Source organism: Patagioenas fasciata, chromosome 9 (assembly GCF_037038585.1).
Source record: "Patagioenas fasciata isolate bPatFas1 chromosome 9, bPatFas1.hap1, whole genome shotgun sequence".
In the NCBI taxonomy this organism is placed as follows: Eukaryota; Metazoa; Chordata; class Aves; order Columbiformes; family Columbidae; genus Patagioenas; species Patagioenas fasciata.
The window spans coordinates 2,608,664-2,626,926 of record NC_092528.1 but is presented as its reverse complement, the minus strand read 5'-3'; the positions used below and the strand labels follow the sequence as shown (position 1 = coordinate 2,626,926).

Below are 18,263 nucleotides of genomic sequence, written 5' to 3'. Positions count from 1 at the left end.
CCTCCCTTGCCCCGTTGCCTCAGGCACCTGGAAACGATTTCAAGGCAGCAGCTTTGGGATGGGAAGGGCAGCAGGTTCAGAGGCAGCTGAGGAAATGGCTGCACTCCAGTGGCAGCACCATCCTCAGCTGGGTGCCCTCCAGCTCCCAGACACTGTGAGGGGCTGTGGCAGATGCACCTTCCTCCCCCACCCCCTGAAAGCACCAGAAACTTCTCCACCAACAGCCCACCCTGCTCATGGCCCTTGGCTGGCAGACAGGGCCCCCGGCCAGTGAAACACCTCGGCTGAGAGACGCTTCTAGTCCAACAGCACAACTGACCAGAGCTCCGAAGGAGAAGGAGACGGAGGAGGAGAAGGAGGAGAAGAAAGAAAAGGAAGAGAGAAGAGCAGAGAGGAGAAAGAGGAGGCTTTTTGCAGGAAGCAGTAAAGCCATCATCCAGCCACTCTCTGCAGTTGTTGACCTGAAGCAGGAGTGGAACTAAGATGGCAAGAGACCTCTTCTGGCAGCCTCACCCGACTCCAACCACTGAGAAGCTGGAGCGTTATGGTAAGGCCTTCAGGCCCAATTTCACATGTGTGTCTGGGTCAAGGACATCTCTGAAATCAGGCATGGAAACCCGAGGACTGTGGGGGGTGGTTGCTCAGGAGTGGTGACTGCAAGGAGGGACCTGCTTGACCATCTCAAAGGGCTGAGGGGCTGATGTGGCAGCCAGGGCTCCTGGTTCCCTCCCTGACGTGGCCCCTGCCTTCCTGGGGCAGCCCAGGCAGAAGCCCCTGACCCCAAGGGGCTGCCCTTGCCTGGCGCTGGGCATTGCCCACGCTGAGCTCATGTCTGAATGGAAGAGCTGAAGGTGCTCGTGGGCCACGTGTGCTCTGTGTGTTCAGAGATGTGACCCGGCAAAACTGGCCCCTGCTGGGGAGACACCAGGGCCTGCCCTGAGCCTCCGAGAGCCGCGTGGAGCACAGCCCCGTGCCCCCGTGGGCAGGGCAGAGCACTGCCGGCTTCCCGGCTGCTGCCTCAGAGCATGACGGGTCTTTCCCTTGTTCTTCCAGAGTTCGCTAAGATTTGGGCCAGCACATCGTATCACCTCAGCCTGCAGCTGGCTCTCCACCAGGTGGGCCTCACCTCCTTCTCCCCTCACACCCTGATGAACGCTGATCAAGTCCTGATAGCCCTTTGCCATCGGGTGCAGCTGTTCTTCCTTGGAAAGTGGGAGCGATGCCCCAGCACGACATTACTTCCCCTTCCTTCCTTCCTTCCTTCCTTCCTTCCTTCCTTCCTTCCTTCCTTCCTTCCTTCCTTCCTTCCTTCCTTCCTTCCTTCCTTCCTTCCTTCCCTCCCTCCCTCCTTCCCTCCCTCCTTCCCTCCCTCCCTCCTTCCCTCCCTCCTTCCTTCCTTCCTTCCTTCCTTCCTTCCTTCCTTCCTTCCTTCCTTCCTTCCTTCCTTCCTTCCTTCCTTCCTTCCTTCCTTCCTTCCTTCCTTCCTTCCTTCCTTCCTTCCTTCCCAAACCCGGCACCCCAAAATCCTGTCCTACCCAACCCTTCACCCCAAATACCTTTACCCCAATGTCATGCTTCCCTAAACCCTGCACGCCCAAATCCTAACCCTGCACCCCAAAATCATGAACCCCCAAACTCAGCCCTACCAAACCGTGCACCTAAAATCCTGCACCTCAAAATCCTTCTCCCCAACCCTGCACCCCCAAATCCTCCATCCAAGTCCTGAACACCTGAACCCTGCACCCTTCAAACCCTGCCCTCCAAAACTCTTCACCCCCAAACCCTGCACCCCAAGTTCTTGAAAACACAAAACCTGCACCCCCAAAGCCTCACTCCCACCCCTTACTCCAGAGTCCTGCACCCTAAATCCCTGCAGCCCCAAATCCTATCTAACCTTGGACCCCCAAAACCTGCACCCCTAGATCCTTCCCCTCAAAACCTGCACCCCCAGATCCTGCTGCCCCATACCCAGCGCCCCCAAACTCTGCACCTGGAAATCCTGCACTCTCATAACCCTGTACCTCAAACAATTCCCTCAACCCTGCACCCCCAAAACCTGTAACCCCAAATGCTGCACCCGCAGATCCTGTCCCCAAACTCTGCACTTCCAGATCCTGCCCCCCTAAACCCTTAAAGCCCAAATATTGCACCCCTAGGTCCTTCAACACCCTGCACCCCCAAATTCCCCACCCAAAAACCTGTACCCCAGATCCTGCACCCCAAATTCTGTCCTCCCACACAATGCACCCTAAATTACTGCAGCCCCAGGTCCTGAACACCCGAAGCCTGCACCCCCAAGTCCTGTACCCTAAAGCCCTGCACCGAAAATGCTGCCCCTCAACTCTGCTTGGACGGTGCTCTGAGCAACCTGAGCTGGTGAAGATGTCCCCGCTCACGGCACAGGGGGGTGGGTTGCAACCTGAGCAGCTTTTGCAACGGATTTGTGGTGTCTCTGCACCCCTGTGCAGTTGTATGGATGTGGCTGTGCTTGGCTGCAGGATGCTGGAGGAGGAGCTCAGGGCAAAACTGCAGTCACAAGAGGCCCGGCGGGACCGCATGCGAGCCCAGTTGCTGAGGGACCTTGAGCTCCTCCTCGGGTTTGAAAACAACATCGACAACCTCATCTTGCATCTGCACGGCATCACCGTGCCCGGCCAGGTACCCACCCAGCGCTGGGTGGTGCAGTGACACAGCGCGGTGACACTTGGTGCAGCCACCGTCACCCCAAGTGGCTCATTTTGCCCACCAAGGTGGTTCTCTCTGTCTCCAGGATGATTCTCTCCTGTCCCAGGGGGTGGAGGAGAAGCTCCAGTACCTGGGCCAGAAGCTGCAGTACCTGGCACAGCGGGCGGCCCACCTGTCCCTGACAGGCACATCCCCGATGGGAGCAACGGGGTACGTGGGGTCTCCATCCCTGCTGGGGTCTTCGGGGACCCGCACCAGGCTCCTCCTGATGGCCTGTCCCAAGTGAGGAGGATGGAGGTGGCCCCATGGAGCAGCTCAGCTCCAGGTGGCACTGGGCACTGCAGGGTGTTGTCCCCTGGGTTCTAACACCCACCTCCCCTTCAGCAATGAACCCAGGGTGTCTTTCACAGACTTTTGTGAAGGCCAGGGATTTTCTGGAGAAAAAAATGTCGAGCGATCCTCGGAACGTGGTGGTTTCCTTTGAGGAGAGAGACAGCAGCGATGACGGTAGGAGAGCTTAGCGGGGACGCGTCCCACGGGGACTGTCCCTGCCCCTGCCTGTTGGGATTTGTGACCATCCTCGCCTGTCTCTCCTGTCCCAGCAGAGTCCAGCCCATGAGTTCTCTCCAGACCTTGTGCTGTCTCCAAGCCTTTGAGCATGGGTGGTGCTTTTAGGTGGGGATGTGGGAGCATGAAGGCAGCCAGTGGGGTGGTGAGCATCGAACCACAGAAGGAACAAGAAAAGATGCTATGGGGCAAGGAGGGAGAGCCTTGTCTTCAAAATCACCTGGTTGTGAAGAATAACCAGTGCTGGGGTCTGTCTGTGGCCTCTTCCTATTGGATGCTCTTGGAGGAGCCACTGAGTTTTTGGAGCTTGCCACCTCTTTTGAATGAAGCTGGAGCGGCGTCCAGCACCGCGTGGCTCCAGACCTTTCTGGGAAGCCCCGGCAGCTGAGGATGGGTCACAGCGGCATTGCAGCTCAGCCTGGGATGCTGGGCAGGAAGAGCCAGGGCTTGGCAGGAAAGCTCCTTGTGAAGCCACCAGCCCTCCAAAACGTGCCGGCTCTCCCTGGTGACACCGGCACAGCGGAGGGGGCCGTGCAGACCCTCCCCAGCCCATTTCTCTCTGTTCCGTCCTCCAGAATCCTCTGAATCTGATGACGAAGATGACGAGCACGTCCCCACACGGGAAGACATCAAGAAGGAGGGGCAGCAGCTGATCGAAAGCAAGAAGAAAGCCAGCAAGAAGACGCAGCAGTCGCTCCAGGAGAGCTTTGGATGTCCCAGACCATCCCTTGTGCTTCGGATGCCCCCACCACCCCACGTCTTTTGGATGGCCCAGACCATCCATTTGGCTCTGCACTCCCCCGCCACCCCTTGTACCCTTTCTCCACTGGGTTTAATAAAGCAGATCTTTTTTGTTCCTCCCAAAGCTGTGGTCAAGCTGCAATGGGGGGTCCTAGGTCACTTCTGTCACCCGGGACGCATGGGGGTCAAACCCTGAGGAGCACTCACCTGGGTTTGGAGGCAGCCCCATCGCCCTGGCCCTCACCCAGCTGTTCTCCTCGCAGAGCTGGGGATGGGCTGGGGTGGGGACGGCGTTCCTGGCCAGAGGAAAGCCGGGGGCAGCCTGGCTTCCCCTCCTTGATCCTGTGGAGCCAGCAACTTCCTGGGACCTCTGTCCCCCAGACGGCTCTGGCTGCACCAGTGGGCCCGTGTGTGTCCACAAACATCTGCCAAAGCCTCAGCTGACCGAGAAACCCACCTCTCAGCAGCGACATCACCGAATCCAAGATCCAGAGTCTGTTGGTCAACAGCTGGGAATGTCCCAGTTCCAGGTATTCCGACAGCCTGAAGGTCATAGAGAAGAAAATCATAGAATCCCAGAATCAGACTCACAGAACAGTTTGGGTTGGAAGGGACCTTCACAGTTCATCCAGTCCAACCTCTGCCGTGAGCAGGGACATCTTCACCCAGATCAGGTTGCAGTTGGTAGAAATGATGACCTTTCAGAGCGTGCTGGTGGTACTTTGTCCCTTGTGCCCTGCCCTGATGTGCAGAGACAGAAGGGACACTGGGAAGCTTTGGGGAAGATCCTCCGTATGCTGAGGTGTTGCGTCTCCTTCCTCTTCAGCCTCTAAAAGGTATTTGGTAAAGAGCAGAGCTGGAACCGGGGGTTCCCATCATTCGGGATAAACCCTAAAAACTCATTAATCATTTTGGTTGGAAAAGACCCTCAAGATCATGGAACCCAACCATAACCCACCCCTGGCACTGACCCCTATCCCTGAGAACCTTGTCTAAGGCTTGACAGGAGCTCCAGCGCAGTTGTCTGCAGCCGGTGCCGGCGAGAAACCTAAAATAGGACATGGGAGAATTTGCATGGGAGCGTTCACCACACGGAAATATCTCTGCCTTGGGAGGGCTGAGATTGAGTGGGTTGGAGGTTCTTTTTGTTTTCAAGGATGTGATCAAAATCACATGAAATGACACACAACGGAGGGTAAGCACAGGCTGGGACTGACACCGGAGCCTCAGCACCGGGTTTTATCCTTCATGGAGAAAGGGAACCAGGCTAAATCAGCCAGTTGGAGGCCAAAACAAGCGGCTCCTTTGGCTGTTCTGGGACAGGAGATGCAGGCAGGGCCACCAGTGTGGGGTCTGTCCTGGAGCTGCAAGGGTGGGATGCGGGACGAGGCAGCCAGAGCTGCTTCCACACAAGGAGGCACAAACATCTGCCATTTCCATGTTGGTTTTAGGAGGGTTAATATATGTGATGCTGATTTTTGAGCCACACATCGCCTGGGTTGGCATCACCAGCCACAGGTTGGGTTTTAGCATCGTTCTAAAATGCTGGAGGGAGCAGGGTGGGACTGAGGCAGCACTGGTGACAGAGGGACAGAGCCCCTGGGGTCCATGTCTGTCTTGTGCCGGACAACCCAGAGTTGGACTCGGTTCTCTGGGGAGCCCCAGGAGAGCAGAGCAGAGGGGGAGCATCCCCTCCCTCCACCTGCTGGTGATGTGGCCCAGGACACACTTGGCTCTCTGGGCTGCAAATGCACATTGTGGACTTATGTCCCTTTTGTCACCCACCAGCCCTTCTCCACAGGGTTGCTATCCATCCATCCATCCATCCATCCATCCATCCATCCATCCATCCTCCCCCAGTCTGTGCTGGTACTGGGTATTGCCCTGACCCAGGTGCAGGACCTCGCACTTGGCCTGGTTGAATTTCATGAGGTTCACATGGACCCCCCAGCCTATCCAGGTCCCTCTGGATGCCACCCCTTCCCTCCAGCACATCGACGGCACCACTCAGCTTGGTGGAAAAGCAGAAATGAAGTGTCTTGGGTGATGCAGAGGCCAGGGAAATGTGCCTGGCTTTAGCCCTCTGCCAAGAACACCTGGGGAAACCCTTTGAAATGCTTCAGCCACTTTAGCAGGGAAAAATAACACCCCCACACAGTTGCCAGGCTTTCACTGCTCACGCAGGGACAAAGCACAGCGCGGGGACAGCACAGCGCTCACTCCGGAGCTCAACGGCTCTGACACCCGTGCCTGTTTGGGAGAAATATCCATGGGAAAGATTTTGTGCTCTGGGATTCAGGTCATCTGAAGAACACCAGCAAGCAGAACGACTGCCAAAACCTGCACAACGATGTGACCAGCTCCAGCTCCCCTGGGGAAGGAGGCGGCTGGTGCTTGTCCCAGCCCAGCCACGCCATGGGCGACCCAGAGCGGATGACAGCAAAGCCTCTTTCCAGGCTCTATTCGCTGTGAGATCGTGGGGCAGGGTCCCATCCAGGGGGGACATGGGGGGAACATCCTGCCCAAGCTCACGGGGAGCAGAGGAAGGGACAGAGGGGTCTGGGTGGCCCCAGAGGAGCTTGGAGCAGAGCAGGGGGCACAGAAACCCAGGGAGGGTCTTGGAGACGGGTCCAGAGAGGATCCAAGTGTATATGGGGAGGGGGAAAGGAATGGGATGGTGCAGGGGGTGTCACACAGGGTGGGAGTGAGCACGCAGGGACCAGAGCCAAGCTGAAGGTGTTTGGTGGGGATAGAGGTGATTGAGCAGGGGACAGGAGCAAAGTCCTGCGGAGGGCAACGTAGCTGGAGGGGATTTGGAGGGGTAAAGAGGAATGGGGGAGAACCAGGAAAGAATCTGGGGCATGGGGGGTGTGAGGGGGAAGCACAGGAGCTGTGATATTCGGGATCAGAGGAACTGGAGAGAGGATGCAGAGGGGAAGAGGGATGGGGAGAACCTAGAGTGCACAGAGAGGGGGGCAGAATGGGTGCCCCTGGGGTGGGGGGAAGGCTGGTTTGCCAGTCATTGCCCCCTAAACGAGCTGGGGCTGCAGGTGGTCCCAGCACCCCCACCCTGGGCAGCAAAGGGGGACCATGGCAGCAGCAGCAGGTCCCACTGCACATCCAGCATCCATCAGGGGGAAATAAAACACCTAAGTGGGGGCAGATAAAGCAGGAAACCCCCAAAGTGGGCACAGGGAACAGAGCTGAGCACAGCACATCCCAGCACTGGGGCTGCTGGGCTTAAATTGGTGTCCAGGAGCAGGGGGGTGCAGGTGAGGATGCTCAGGGTGATGAAGGCATCGGAGTGGGGATGCCCATGGGAGAGGGTGGTGGGGGCTCTGAGGTGCTTGGGTATGTGTGTGTGTCAAGCACAGCCCTGTGACACACACGTAGTGGCTGCTGCTGGGTGTCATGGTGTGGGGACCCAGGATCACCCCAACACGCTGCCCTGGGCTGGGGCCAGGTGGGTGCTCCCCCAAACTGCCAGCACCCACTCCTGGGCACCCCCCACTGGCTGCAACCCCCTAGGGCAGGCACAGCGGTGCTGGGCTGTACTGGGACCTGCTGGTTCACAGCAGGATTTGGGGGGGGCCCAGGAAGAGTAGTCGGGCACCCCACCCTGTGCTGAGCTGGATCCATCCACCAGCACCACGTGGAGGACATTGGGGTGCAGGGGGGGTGGGAGGGGGTATGCAGGGTGAAGGGGCAGTATAGTGGGGTACAGTACAGGACAGTGGGTGTGGCAAGGTGCAAACCCCCCTCTCTCCCCCTCCCTCCTTCATCATGGAAGGAGTAGACACATCTCCCCCTCTCCCTGCTACAGCTTCTTTTGTTTGGCCCCAGAGCCCCTGGCCAGGGCCGTTAGGAGAAGGGAGCGCCGAGGTGCCAGGGAGCCGCTGGGCGCCTGCGGCCAGTGTGGGGGATGTTTGGAGGCTTCAGGTGCACCCACAGCCAGAGTGGGGGCACAGAGAAGCTTCTGGAATGCCCACAGTCAGATCTGATCAGCCAATAACAAACGGGACTCTCGTCAAGACTTCGCCCATTTGTCGCGGGTCTCTCGGAGCACGAGCGAGATGCTGCCGCCGAGAGCCCCCCCGGGATGGAGACTCCGCTGCCTTGCCGCTGCAGGTGTGAGTGAAACTGCCCATCGCAGGATTGCGAGTGTATTTATACTTTCCGTGCACACATGCACGTGTAACTTTCCATGCTCAATACGAGCCTGTGTAAAATTAATCCTCGTATAATCACGGGTGTATTTTCCTCTCGTGCTTCCACATAAGCACGTGTAACTTTCCGTGCACATTTGCACGCGTACTTTCCGTGCTTAGTGCAAGCACGTGTACTTTCCGTGCACATTTGCACGCGTACTTTCCATGCTTAGTACAAGCACGTGTACTTTCCATGCACACTTGCAAGTGTAACGTTCCGTGCTCAATACAAGCATGTGTATCAATTATTTCTTCGCACAATCGCGTGTGTATTTTCCTCCCCTGCTTCCGCACAAGCACGTGTAACTTTCCGTGCACATCTGCACGTGTATTAACCCTCGCAGGATTGCGAGTGTATTATAAATTTACCCTCGCAGAATCGCGAGTGTGCACTTTCCGTACTCACTACAGCACGTGTATCTCTTCAAAATAACCCCACACCGTGTTCAGGCAAGTGCGGACTCCTCCCGGACTCAGGGACGGCTCCGGCACTGTTTTGGTGAAGCCACGTGCATGCACTCTGTGCACCGCCTGTCGTATTGGTTGCTGCCCCTTCATAATTTTCCTCAACTGGTATCTGAACCTGTATTCAAGTCACTTTTGGATGCTAAAACCCTGTTTCTCACCGGTTTAACAAAAGTTGGTTTGGACCCTGTTGTCCCTTAAACGAACCTGGGGTGCCTCCGGGACACCCCCCTTTCCATATTGATCCCCAGGAATGAGTCCCCCCTCAGTCTCCTCTTCTCCAGCTCCAGAGCCCCAGCTCCCTCAGCCTTTCCTCACACGGGAGATGCTCCACTCCCTTCAGCATCTTGGTGGCTGCGCTGGACTCTCTCCAGCAGTTCCCTGTCCTTCTGGAACTGAGGGGCCACAACTGGACACAATATTCCAGGTGTGGTCTCCCCAGGGCAGAGCAGAGGGGCAGGAGAACCTCTCTGACCTACTGACCACCCCCTTCTAACCCACCCCAGGTACCATTGGCTTCCTGGCCACAAGGGCCCAGTGCTGGCTCATGCTCACCCTGCTGTCCCCAGGACCCCCAGCTCCCTTTCCCCTACACTGCTCTCCAACAGGTCCTTCCCCAGCTTAGGCTGGAACCTGGGCTTGTTCCTGCCCAGGTGCAAGACTCTACCAGTGCTGCCCAGCGCTGATGAAATAAAGAATGCCGCTGAACAGCGGCATTGCCTCTGCTCTTCACTCCATCTCTTCGCTGCCAGAGAGTTCCCGCTTTCTCCAGAGCGCAAGAGATGAGGCCGAGAGAGCCCGGGAAGAGCCGGAGCCACCCCCGCCTCCCCAAGCCGGCCACGCCAGGAATTCAGCCGCCCAAGCGCTCTCCCCGCCACGCCGCAAGCGGCTCCCGCTGCCCGCCCAGGGGAACCGGGGCTCCCCGGCCCGGGACTCACCGGCCGTGCCGAACGCCCGCCCGCTCCGGACGCCGCTCAGCGCCGCGCTCGGCAGGGGCACCGCCATGCTGCGCGCCGCCCGCACTGGAAGGGCCCCGTTCCCATAGCGACGGGGGCCGCGCCGCGCGGAGTCCGGCCTGGAAGGCCCCGCAGCCGTAGCAACGGGTCTGTCTACCGCAGCGCCGGGCTGGGAATGCCCCCCTGCCCTAGCAACGGGGCTGTTTAGCGCGGAGCCTGCCTAGAAACGTCCCCGCAGCCCTGCGGGGCGCGCTCTGCCCTCCCCGGGAACCCCTCCCCATCGCCGGCCTTGCTGCTCCGACTGGGCAGAGCCCGCGGAAGGACTGGAGAGGCCCCGCTGTCACCCCGGGGTACCCGAACGGGAGGTGAAGCCCAAAACCACAGCCAGGTTTTTTTTAGAAATCGGCCCAAAAAGGAAAAGCTGCAGTTGCCTGTGGGCTGTGGAACATCCTGGGGGTGCTGGGGAACCGCAGGGCAGAGTCACAGAATCCCGGGCTGAAGGGACCCCTGCAGACCCCCAGTCCAACCCCTGCTCACGCGGGGTCACAGAGCAGATCACACAGGGAAATGCGTGGGGAGGAAAACACAGCCTGGACCCTTCACTTGGATTGTTGTTTTCTGGAAGACGGCCTTTAAAAACCAGAAGAACATCCCGGAACAATCTCCAGACCCAAGGACCTGGGGCAACTGATTTCTGCCCTCAAATTCTGGCTCCATCCTTCCGAGTCAAACCGGCAGTTTCTCCAACCACTGTGTGTGGTTTTCGGCTCCAGAGAAGGACGAGTATTTCCTTCCCAGCTCCATCAGCAAAGCAGTGCCACACGCGGATTCATGCGCACAAAACTGTCCCGGAAACGTTCTTGACCCCAGGTTCCCTGTATCAGAGTCTCAGACGTTTGCGCTTTAAAAAGATGCCTTAATTATAAGATAAAATACAACTTAAAAGGTACAGCAGAGAAACAGTCCAGGCTGGGGCCCTCTCAGGGGCAGGGAACACAAGGCGAAAGAGCCTTGGGCTTTTAAACCCATTTCTCTAAGAAACCCTCTCAGAAATGGTGGTCGGGGGCAGGGAGGATGGCCGGGCGCTGGGAGAGGTGAAGCGCAGTAGGGCACTTTCCTCGGGATCTCCAGAAATAACTGCGAAACCCCAAAGAAATTGCGGTCCAGAGAAGGGCAGAAGGACGGACGGGATGCTGACAGACGTGAAGTGGTGTATGGCGCTTTCTTCAGGGACTCCAAGAGGATCTTCTCCTTTTCTAAGTAATCATCCCCCTGAGAAGAGGGGAAGGAAGTGTGGGAATGATCCCAGAAAGTGCCACAGAAACAGGGTCGCAGTCCAGGGTGTTGCTCACCAACAAGAGAAACATCCCAAAGCCTCCCTCGTGCCATGTCCCCCATGAAGGGGACCCCTCCTCGTGCTCATCCGGAGCCCAGACCCTCGCAGTCTGAGCAAGACCTGCAGGGGAAGCCACCAAGGGCGTCCCCGCCTGGGGAAAGACCCAGCAGGGACCTGACGGCACAGGATGGGGACACCACAAAGCCAGGGCAAACGGGCTTTAACCCACCTGCCTCTCCCCTCCTGCCCCCTCCGGGCACTGCGCTGGCTCAGAGAGCTCCGCTGAGCCCCTGCAGAGGACACGGAGGCCAATTCACACCTGAGGTTTACATACAGGGGCACTAAACCAGCCCCCAGGAGCATCCCAAGCCTCTGGAGACACTGGTACAAGCGCAGCTGCCCCCCAGCAAGTCCCTTCCCACCCGCAGTGTGTGGAAGCCTCACCCAGGGTGCTGGGGAGACCCTCGGTCGGGGCACTGAGGTCCTGGGCTGCGGCCAGCGGTGTCACAGGGTAGTCGGGCAGCTCCTGGCGGGGCTGTTCACACCGTCTCCTCTGGTGAGCCATGCTCAGCCGCTGCTGCGCCGTCTCTGGGAGAAAGGCAGAGAGAGAAGCTCTCAGAAGGGCTGGCACCATAACTGCAAGGTGTGGGGGGTGACTTTCTTCCATTCTCTATCGCCTACAGTCATTCTCCAAGTGCCATCTGTTTTTCAAACAGGCCAGATAGGATTATTGAAAGCCGTCATGGTTTCTTTAGTGATCCCCACTTGCTGGAGTGCCCGAATAGTCTCAGTAATTCCTTCCTCCCCCCCGGGATGCGATATTGTTTTAGAGTCACCACCTTGGCAGGTGCAGGCAGCACAACAGGATCCCATTTTGGGAATCCACACAAGACAGTTACAGACCGGATAGCAAATCCTGCGTGCAGAGAGCCGAAAGCAAAACGACCACTTAAGGTTTCAACCGTCTGCCCTGCTAGGACATCAATACCCAGGATATATTCTTTAATTGGGGCAATCAACACTGTTTCAGTAAATGGCTTGGGATTTGCGATTGTGAGGGTAACAGTAGCTTGGAGAGCAGGGGTCAGATGTCCCTCCAAACCACAAATCTGTGATGTAGCATCTTTGTTCTTAATATCACTACGTAAAACTGTGAGCTCAGCCCCCGTATCCACCAGAGCTAACACATTCAAAATCCCCCCAGACTGCCACTCTGCAGTTAAAGGAACGTAAGGACGTCAGTTCTTCCGCAGTTCCCATTCAGCAGGGGTGGCACTGGATGAGTGTGAAGGTCCCTTCCAACCCAAACCGTCCTCTGATTCTGTGAACCCGCCACGTCCTGCGGCAGCGGGAGAGCCCAGGAACGACGCCGTCTGCTCAGCACGCTCAGGGCGCTGCACATCTGAAGGACACTGGGGCTTTGGCATTCTCCTCCAGCTTTATTAAAATCCAGCCCTCCTCCCGAGAAGAGCTGCACCTCCGCCGGGCTTAGCGGCACCAGCAGCACAGGGCTCGCAGGGTCCATCGCGATCTTGGCTGCTCCCTTGGGTTGCTCAGGATGAGGATGGTCTGAGCCGCCAGAGAGCGGATGGAGGGTTCGCTGTCCTGCTCCAAGGGCTGAAGGGCTGCAACAGAAAGAAGCAGAACCCAGAGCTCCCACGTCTGCAGAGACCCCCAGGCATCCCCTCCGGACCATGCTCCCTACTCACCGCTGCAGATCTCAGCCAGCTTCTCCTCCTCCCTTCGGTCCCTCAGGGGCCGCGCAGCCAGCCCTGGGCACAGAGTTCCGTCAGAGCCCTGCTCCCTCCCCTCGTCAGGGAAGACCAGTAGCTGACATGGTGGGACTGAGCAAGGCGGCCACCAAGGCCACCCACGTGGGCAGGGCTGGGAGGGGAGCCCGAGGCCCTGCACGGGGCAGCCGGGGCTCTGGCAGCCACAGGGCTGCTCCTTGCGCCTGGGCAGCGGCGGGGACTGGGGCCATGCTGCCGAAAGAGGGACCCGGGGGCTGTGACTCACCGATGAACCTCGCGGCCGCCTCTCGCAAGCTGGCCTGAGCATCCTTCAGGTACGGCAGGCTGCGATTCAAGTATTCTTCAGCCCTGCTCCTGTCCTGCTCCAGCTGGAGAGAGCACAAGGGTGTGAGCAAGTCGCTGTCTCTCCTCCCAACAGCCCACGTTCCCCTTCCCCCCCAGGCCATTCCTGTGTCCCAGCCAGGAGCCCTGTGGGGCTGAGGCTGACAGAGAGACACAGGCCGAGGGGTCCCAGGGGTGCTGGCAGCCCTCCCTCCCACTGGGTGTGGGGCAGAGGGAAGAGCCCCTGGGGGCTTTGTTCTTGAGGACAGGGAACAAGGATGCAGCTGCGGGCTGCAGCAGGGCGGACGAGGCACCTCTGCAGAGCCCACAGCCCACAGATGTGGGGCAGCACCCATCTGCCCTGAGCCTTGGGCGTTGTCCTCACCAAGCGCTCTGCAATCCTCCATGTCTGCTGTGTCTGTGCCGAGTGCTTGAGCTGTTTCCACTGGAGCAGCTCTGCTGCAGCAAGGAGGGCTTCCCTGGCGGCCTGCAGAACAGCAGAAGCTGGGAGATGGCACCTGGTGTCCCCCTCCTCTTGGCTTTGTTGCTGGGATAATCCTGCCCTTTGGGAGCAGAGACATGCCCTGGCCCGAACATCTGGAGCTCTCTTGGGCACAGCCCTTGGGGACAGGGAGTGAGGCTCAAAGCTTGAGCCCCAGCACCTGCAGGGACAGCTGAGGAGCCCGTAGGGACGTGCCTGTTCAGGCCTCGGTGGCCACGGGCCGCTGCTGAGCCCTGCGGGACCAGGTAGGGCAGGTGATGGAAATGGCCGTGGCAGCTTCTCTGTTGCGGCTCGCGCTGGGTCTGCAGGGACCCTTCCTACGGGCTGTGCTGGTGGAGGCTGCCAGCTGCCAGCAGCCCTGTCCCCTGGTGCCCAGGCCACCCGTGTGGTATCGGCACGCCCTCCTCTGCCTCAGTGCTCAGTGTGGAAGCTGTACCTTGACCACGCTGTCGCTCTCGTCGCTCAGATGAAAGAAGAGGGGGAGCAGTGCACGGCACACATAGCTCTTCATGCTCTTCTTGTCATGCCCCATCATTGACTGCACCCGCTCTCTGAAGAGGCGGATGGCGAGCTCTCGCAGCCGGCTGGACACCTGGGAGGAAGGAGGAAAGTCGGACTTCAAACCCAGCGGCTCTCTGCCCAGGGTGAGCAGCAGCAGTATGGGGGCTGATGTGAGGGGAGATGCTCCAGGCTCAGATTGTGCAGGAGGAAGCTGTGCTGGGCTGCAAAGCCCAGAACCCATCCTGTAAGAGCCCAGTGGAGAGGACCCTACTCCCAGTGCTGCCCATGGGGTGACAGCTGCCCGCCCGCAGGGCTCGGTCTCCTCCATCAGCCTTACATCATCAAAGAGGGGCAGGAGCTTTTCCACCAGCTGCTTGGTGATGGGGCTGGTCTCCTCCCTCTTCAGGTGACCCATCACATTTCGGAAGAACTCCAGGGCCTTCGTCTTGATGTCTACATTGGCGTAGTCGAGCACCCCGATGACGTGCGGCAGGAAAACCTGCATTTTTCTTGCCTGTGTGAAGAACAGTTTCCTTCTTGTGAAACACTCAAAGACCACCCTGGCAAGCAAGCTGGTCACTGAGCACCAGCCTCCTGTCCAGCTTCCTGGCAGGTGGTGGCACAGGAATCTCTGTGGCAGCCTCCTGGTAGGTGGCGGCCATGGGCACACAGGCGGAGACACAGGACAGCAGGGCCAGGGCAGGAAGGAAAGCGAGGACTCCCTGTGCCCTGCTCAGCCATCCCCTTTCCCTTTCCCCACAGGCCTGAAGGGGAGATGCCTGGGAGAGCCTCTGTGCCTGGAAAGCTCCCCCGGCAGCCATCAGGCTCCAGCACGGCAGGGAGGGCATTTGGAGCTCTCACCCACCGCCTGACCCCCAGCCAAGGCCAAGCCACTGCCCCACCTGCTGCCCCAGCCCCAGCTGACAAGTGTTCCCCTTGACGCCACCCTGCTCACCATGTCAGGTCTTTCTGCCAGTCTCATGAGGACTTGGAGGACCAGGGAGGCTATCACCAGGCTTGGATGCCTCTGACAGCTCTGGACGTGGGACTCGCCACCAGAATCCTCCGACTGAAGCTCACTGGAGGGCATCAGCTCAAGCAAAGGCAGCAGTGAGACACTGGCAGAGCCTGCTGGGCTTCTTGAAGGTGACCGAGGCCTTTCCTGGTAACTCACAGCCAAGGGCAGTTTGCAGGCCTGGTCTGTGGCTGAGCTGATCAGGCTGTAGAATGTTCTGCTGACTTGGAGTTCTCTGAGGAGCTTCTTGAAGAACTTCGGTATCCGGGGTGCGGAGAAGACTACCTCCCACAGTGCCAGGGCAGTCCTGCAAGCCAGAGCGCTCTGTCAGCAGGGCAGCCTGGGCCACAGCGCTGCAGGACACATGGGATGCCCTGGGCAGCAGCAGAGGCTGAGCTGGTGCTCCCGTGGGGCTGGCAGGGGCGCGGTGGGGGGCTCTGGGCTGGCTCGCTCAGCTGTGGCTGCTGCGGGCCTGGCTGACCCCCAGGGCTGGAAAGCATGGTGGGATGGAGGGTCCTGCTCCTCGGGGGTGTCCTGCAGGATTCCTTGGCTCTGGCAGCCAGAGAGTCCCCGGGCCCCTCTCCCCACAGGGGACAAACCCTCATGGCTTTTGGGGTCAGTACCTGTCTCCTGCTGGAGCGATCCTCAGCAGCGTCCGGACCACCTCCCCCGGTCTCCTGTCAGCCATCACCAGAAGCAGGGAGTCCAGGCTCTGCCGGGCTGGTGCCGTGCTGGTGCTCTCCAGGTTTTCATGGATGCAGCTCGTGATCTTTGGCACCTGGAGGGGACACAGGTGAGGATGGTGCTGTTGCTGGAGTGCGGTGGATTCTTCGGCTGCCCTTACCATCCCTTTCTGCTGCCTTCATGTGGCTTCAGGTGCCTGAGACAACAGGGGTTGGGAAGGAGGGATGGAGAGAGGAACAAGACCTGACAGGGCCAAAAGGCAGGGCACTCCAGCCACAGGCCACTTACATCCGCCAGCCAGAAGCCAGGGTTTTGCATGACCACGTCCAGCAAGTCCCTCGTGTGCTCCTTGTCAAAGATGCTGGAGTCTCTCATCGCCTCAATGAACACAAGGACGATGTCTGTCCTCTCAGAAAGTCTGAGGTATGGTGCACAGGACTAGAGGAGGAAGAAAGGAAGCAAAGCCATATCACGCCAAGTGCCCTGATGGTGCTGCATAACTGGGCAGTGCCAGCAGCCCTGCAGAGTCGCCTAGCAGTGCTGGTGGCAGTGCCCGCAGCAAAAGCTGGCAGCAGGGGTGGCAGTGTCTGCATGGGGAGGATGAGAAAAGAGGCCTCGTGGCGCGGGAGGCAGGTTGGGGTCCTGGGCACAGGGTGCTGGCCCTGCTGCCAACCAGAGCTTGCTGGTGGCCAGGAGGACTGGGGCTGCTGCTGGGACACTGGAGCGCAGCCCTCGCATCGTCCCTGCTCGGGGACAGCAGGAACCTTCTCAGCAGGGACAGGGAGGCCACGGCAGTCCCGCTGATTGTGAAGATCTTTGCTCACACAAGTCCCCGGCTGATGCCGAACAAGAGCGCCAACAAGAGCTGATTAGTATGTCTTAGCTGCTTACCCAAAGCCCCAAGTCGGGGAGATCACCTTCCAAAGGGGGCTGTTGTGCTTGATTGTTCCTGCCTAAACAGTAGGGAAACACAGAAAAGTCACTAACACACAGTAGCTTTGCCAGGAAGCTTCCCAAACTGCCCTGAGATCTGCTTGCAAGGTGGCAAGACTTAAGTGGTCAAGGAGATTTCTGGAGGGCATCAGGAGTAGCTTCCTGCTGGAAGTACTGGCAGGACCAGCCAGGAGGATGCAGAGATGGATCTACTCTGCGCTGGGAGGGAACACATGGCTTTGGGACATGGCAATCAGCTGTAGCTTTGGCTCTGGGAACCACAAAAGAGCGGGGTTCTAGATCCTGAAAGGAAGGAGGAATGGGAGCAGCAGAGAATGGATCCCAGAGTTCAGGAGAGCACTTAGCTGTTGCAGCAAAATGACAGCTGGGATGCTGTGGGAAGCAGCTGTGAGGGCTGAAGGAGGTCAGGAAGAGCAGCAGACATAGGGGGAGATGTCCGTGCGTAGGGGGGTGAAGCCCACAGCAACTTCTCTTACTGTTTTGCCGAACCATGAATCTCTGAAGGCTAGACACGGCTTCCTCGGCTTCACTTTCTATTTCCCCAGAAGTATGGAGAAGGAGATGTCCCAGCAGCTGTCCGAGGATTGGGAACTGGATGTCTCTATAGCTGACATCGCCGTGTATGTCTCTCTGAGAGTGGAGCCAGTCCTGGGTGAGGGAAAAAGAACAGGAGGATGATTGAAGGGAGGCAGCTGGTGCCAAAGCCCTGAAGCCAAGTGTGTGTCCAGGGCAGTCAGGGCTCTCCAGGATTGTGCTGGTCACAGCTCCCAAAGCAGCTGGCTGGGCAGCAGCCCTGCGTGGGGAGAGCTGCAGGCTGCTCTGGGGTGCAGGGGTGATGAGACGGCCTGGCCGGAGGGTGCCTGGCTCCTTACCCGCATTGTGGCACGTGTGGACAGCAGAGCGCTCAGGCATTCAATACTCCCCATGGCCCTCAGCCGCACATGTGCTCTATCAGAACTGGTGAAAGTCAAGAGCATCTGGGAAGAGAGAAGCTGCTGGTGAGCCCTGGGAACGGCCCCCCGCTCCAGCAGAAGCAGCAGTGCTCAGCTGCTGGGATGGACTGGCCCACTCCATTAAGGCTTCCCCTGGTCTCGAGCAAAGCCTGTAGTGGGGTTCCTGCCCTAGGATCCCTGGCAGGCTTGGGACAAAGGCCCCGGGCCAGCCCTGTGGCCAGGCAGGAAGGCAGATGCCACCCTCTGCAGCCACTGTGCCGCGGAGTTGCCTGGAGGGCAGCCCCAGGTTTCCCAGGGAGGTGGGCACCCTCCCGGCAGCGCGCTGTCTCTGCACAGCATGGGGTGGGACTGTCACCTCCAAAGTGGACATCCCGTCCCCCAGGGCCAGGAACAGCCCTTGTGAAGCCCAGACTTTGCACGCCCCAGACCTGGAAGATGTTCTGCAGCAGCTCGCCGACTCTGCAGGCAGGAGAGTTGAGAAGCAACTCCTGCAGCATGAAGTCCATGGATGTCATGGTCTGCAAAGAAGACAAGGAGTTGTGGCCATGTTTCCTGCCATCCCTCTCGCCCGCAGGGGACTGATCTGAGCTCCCAGCAGCAAGGGATGACTCTCACGCTGCTTTG

At 58.9% G+C, this 18,263-nt stretch overlaps 1 protein-coding gene across 1 annotated transcript in view; it reads right to left on the bottom strand.

Annotated features, from left to right (window-relative positions):
• LOC139828677 (olfactory receptor 14A16-like) overlaps positions 1-2,631 on the bottom strand; it is a 72,463-nt gene extending 69,832 nt beyond the window's left edge. Inside the window, exon 1 of the mRNA XM_071812822.1 lies at positions 2,554-2,631. Within this exon, the coding sequence (XP_071668923.1) occupies positions 2,554-2,631 (78 nt within the window). The remainder of the gene's footprint in view (positions 1-2,553) is intronic.
• Between the last annotated feature and the right edge of the window lie 15,632 nt (positions 2,632-18,263).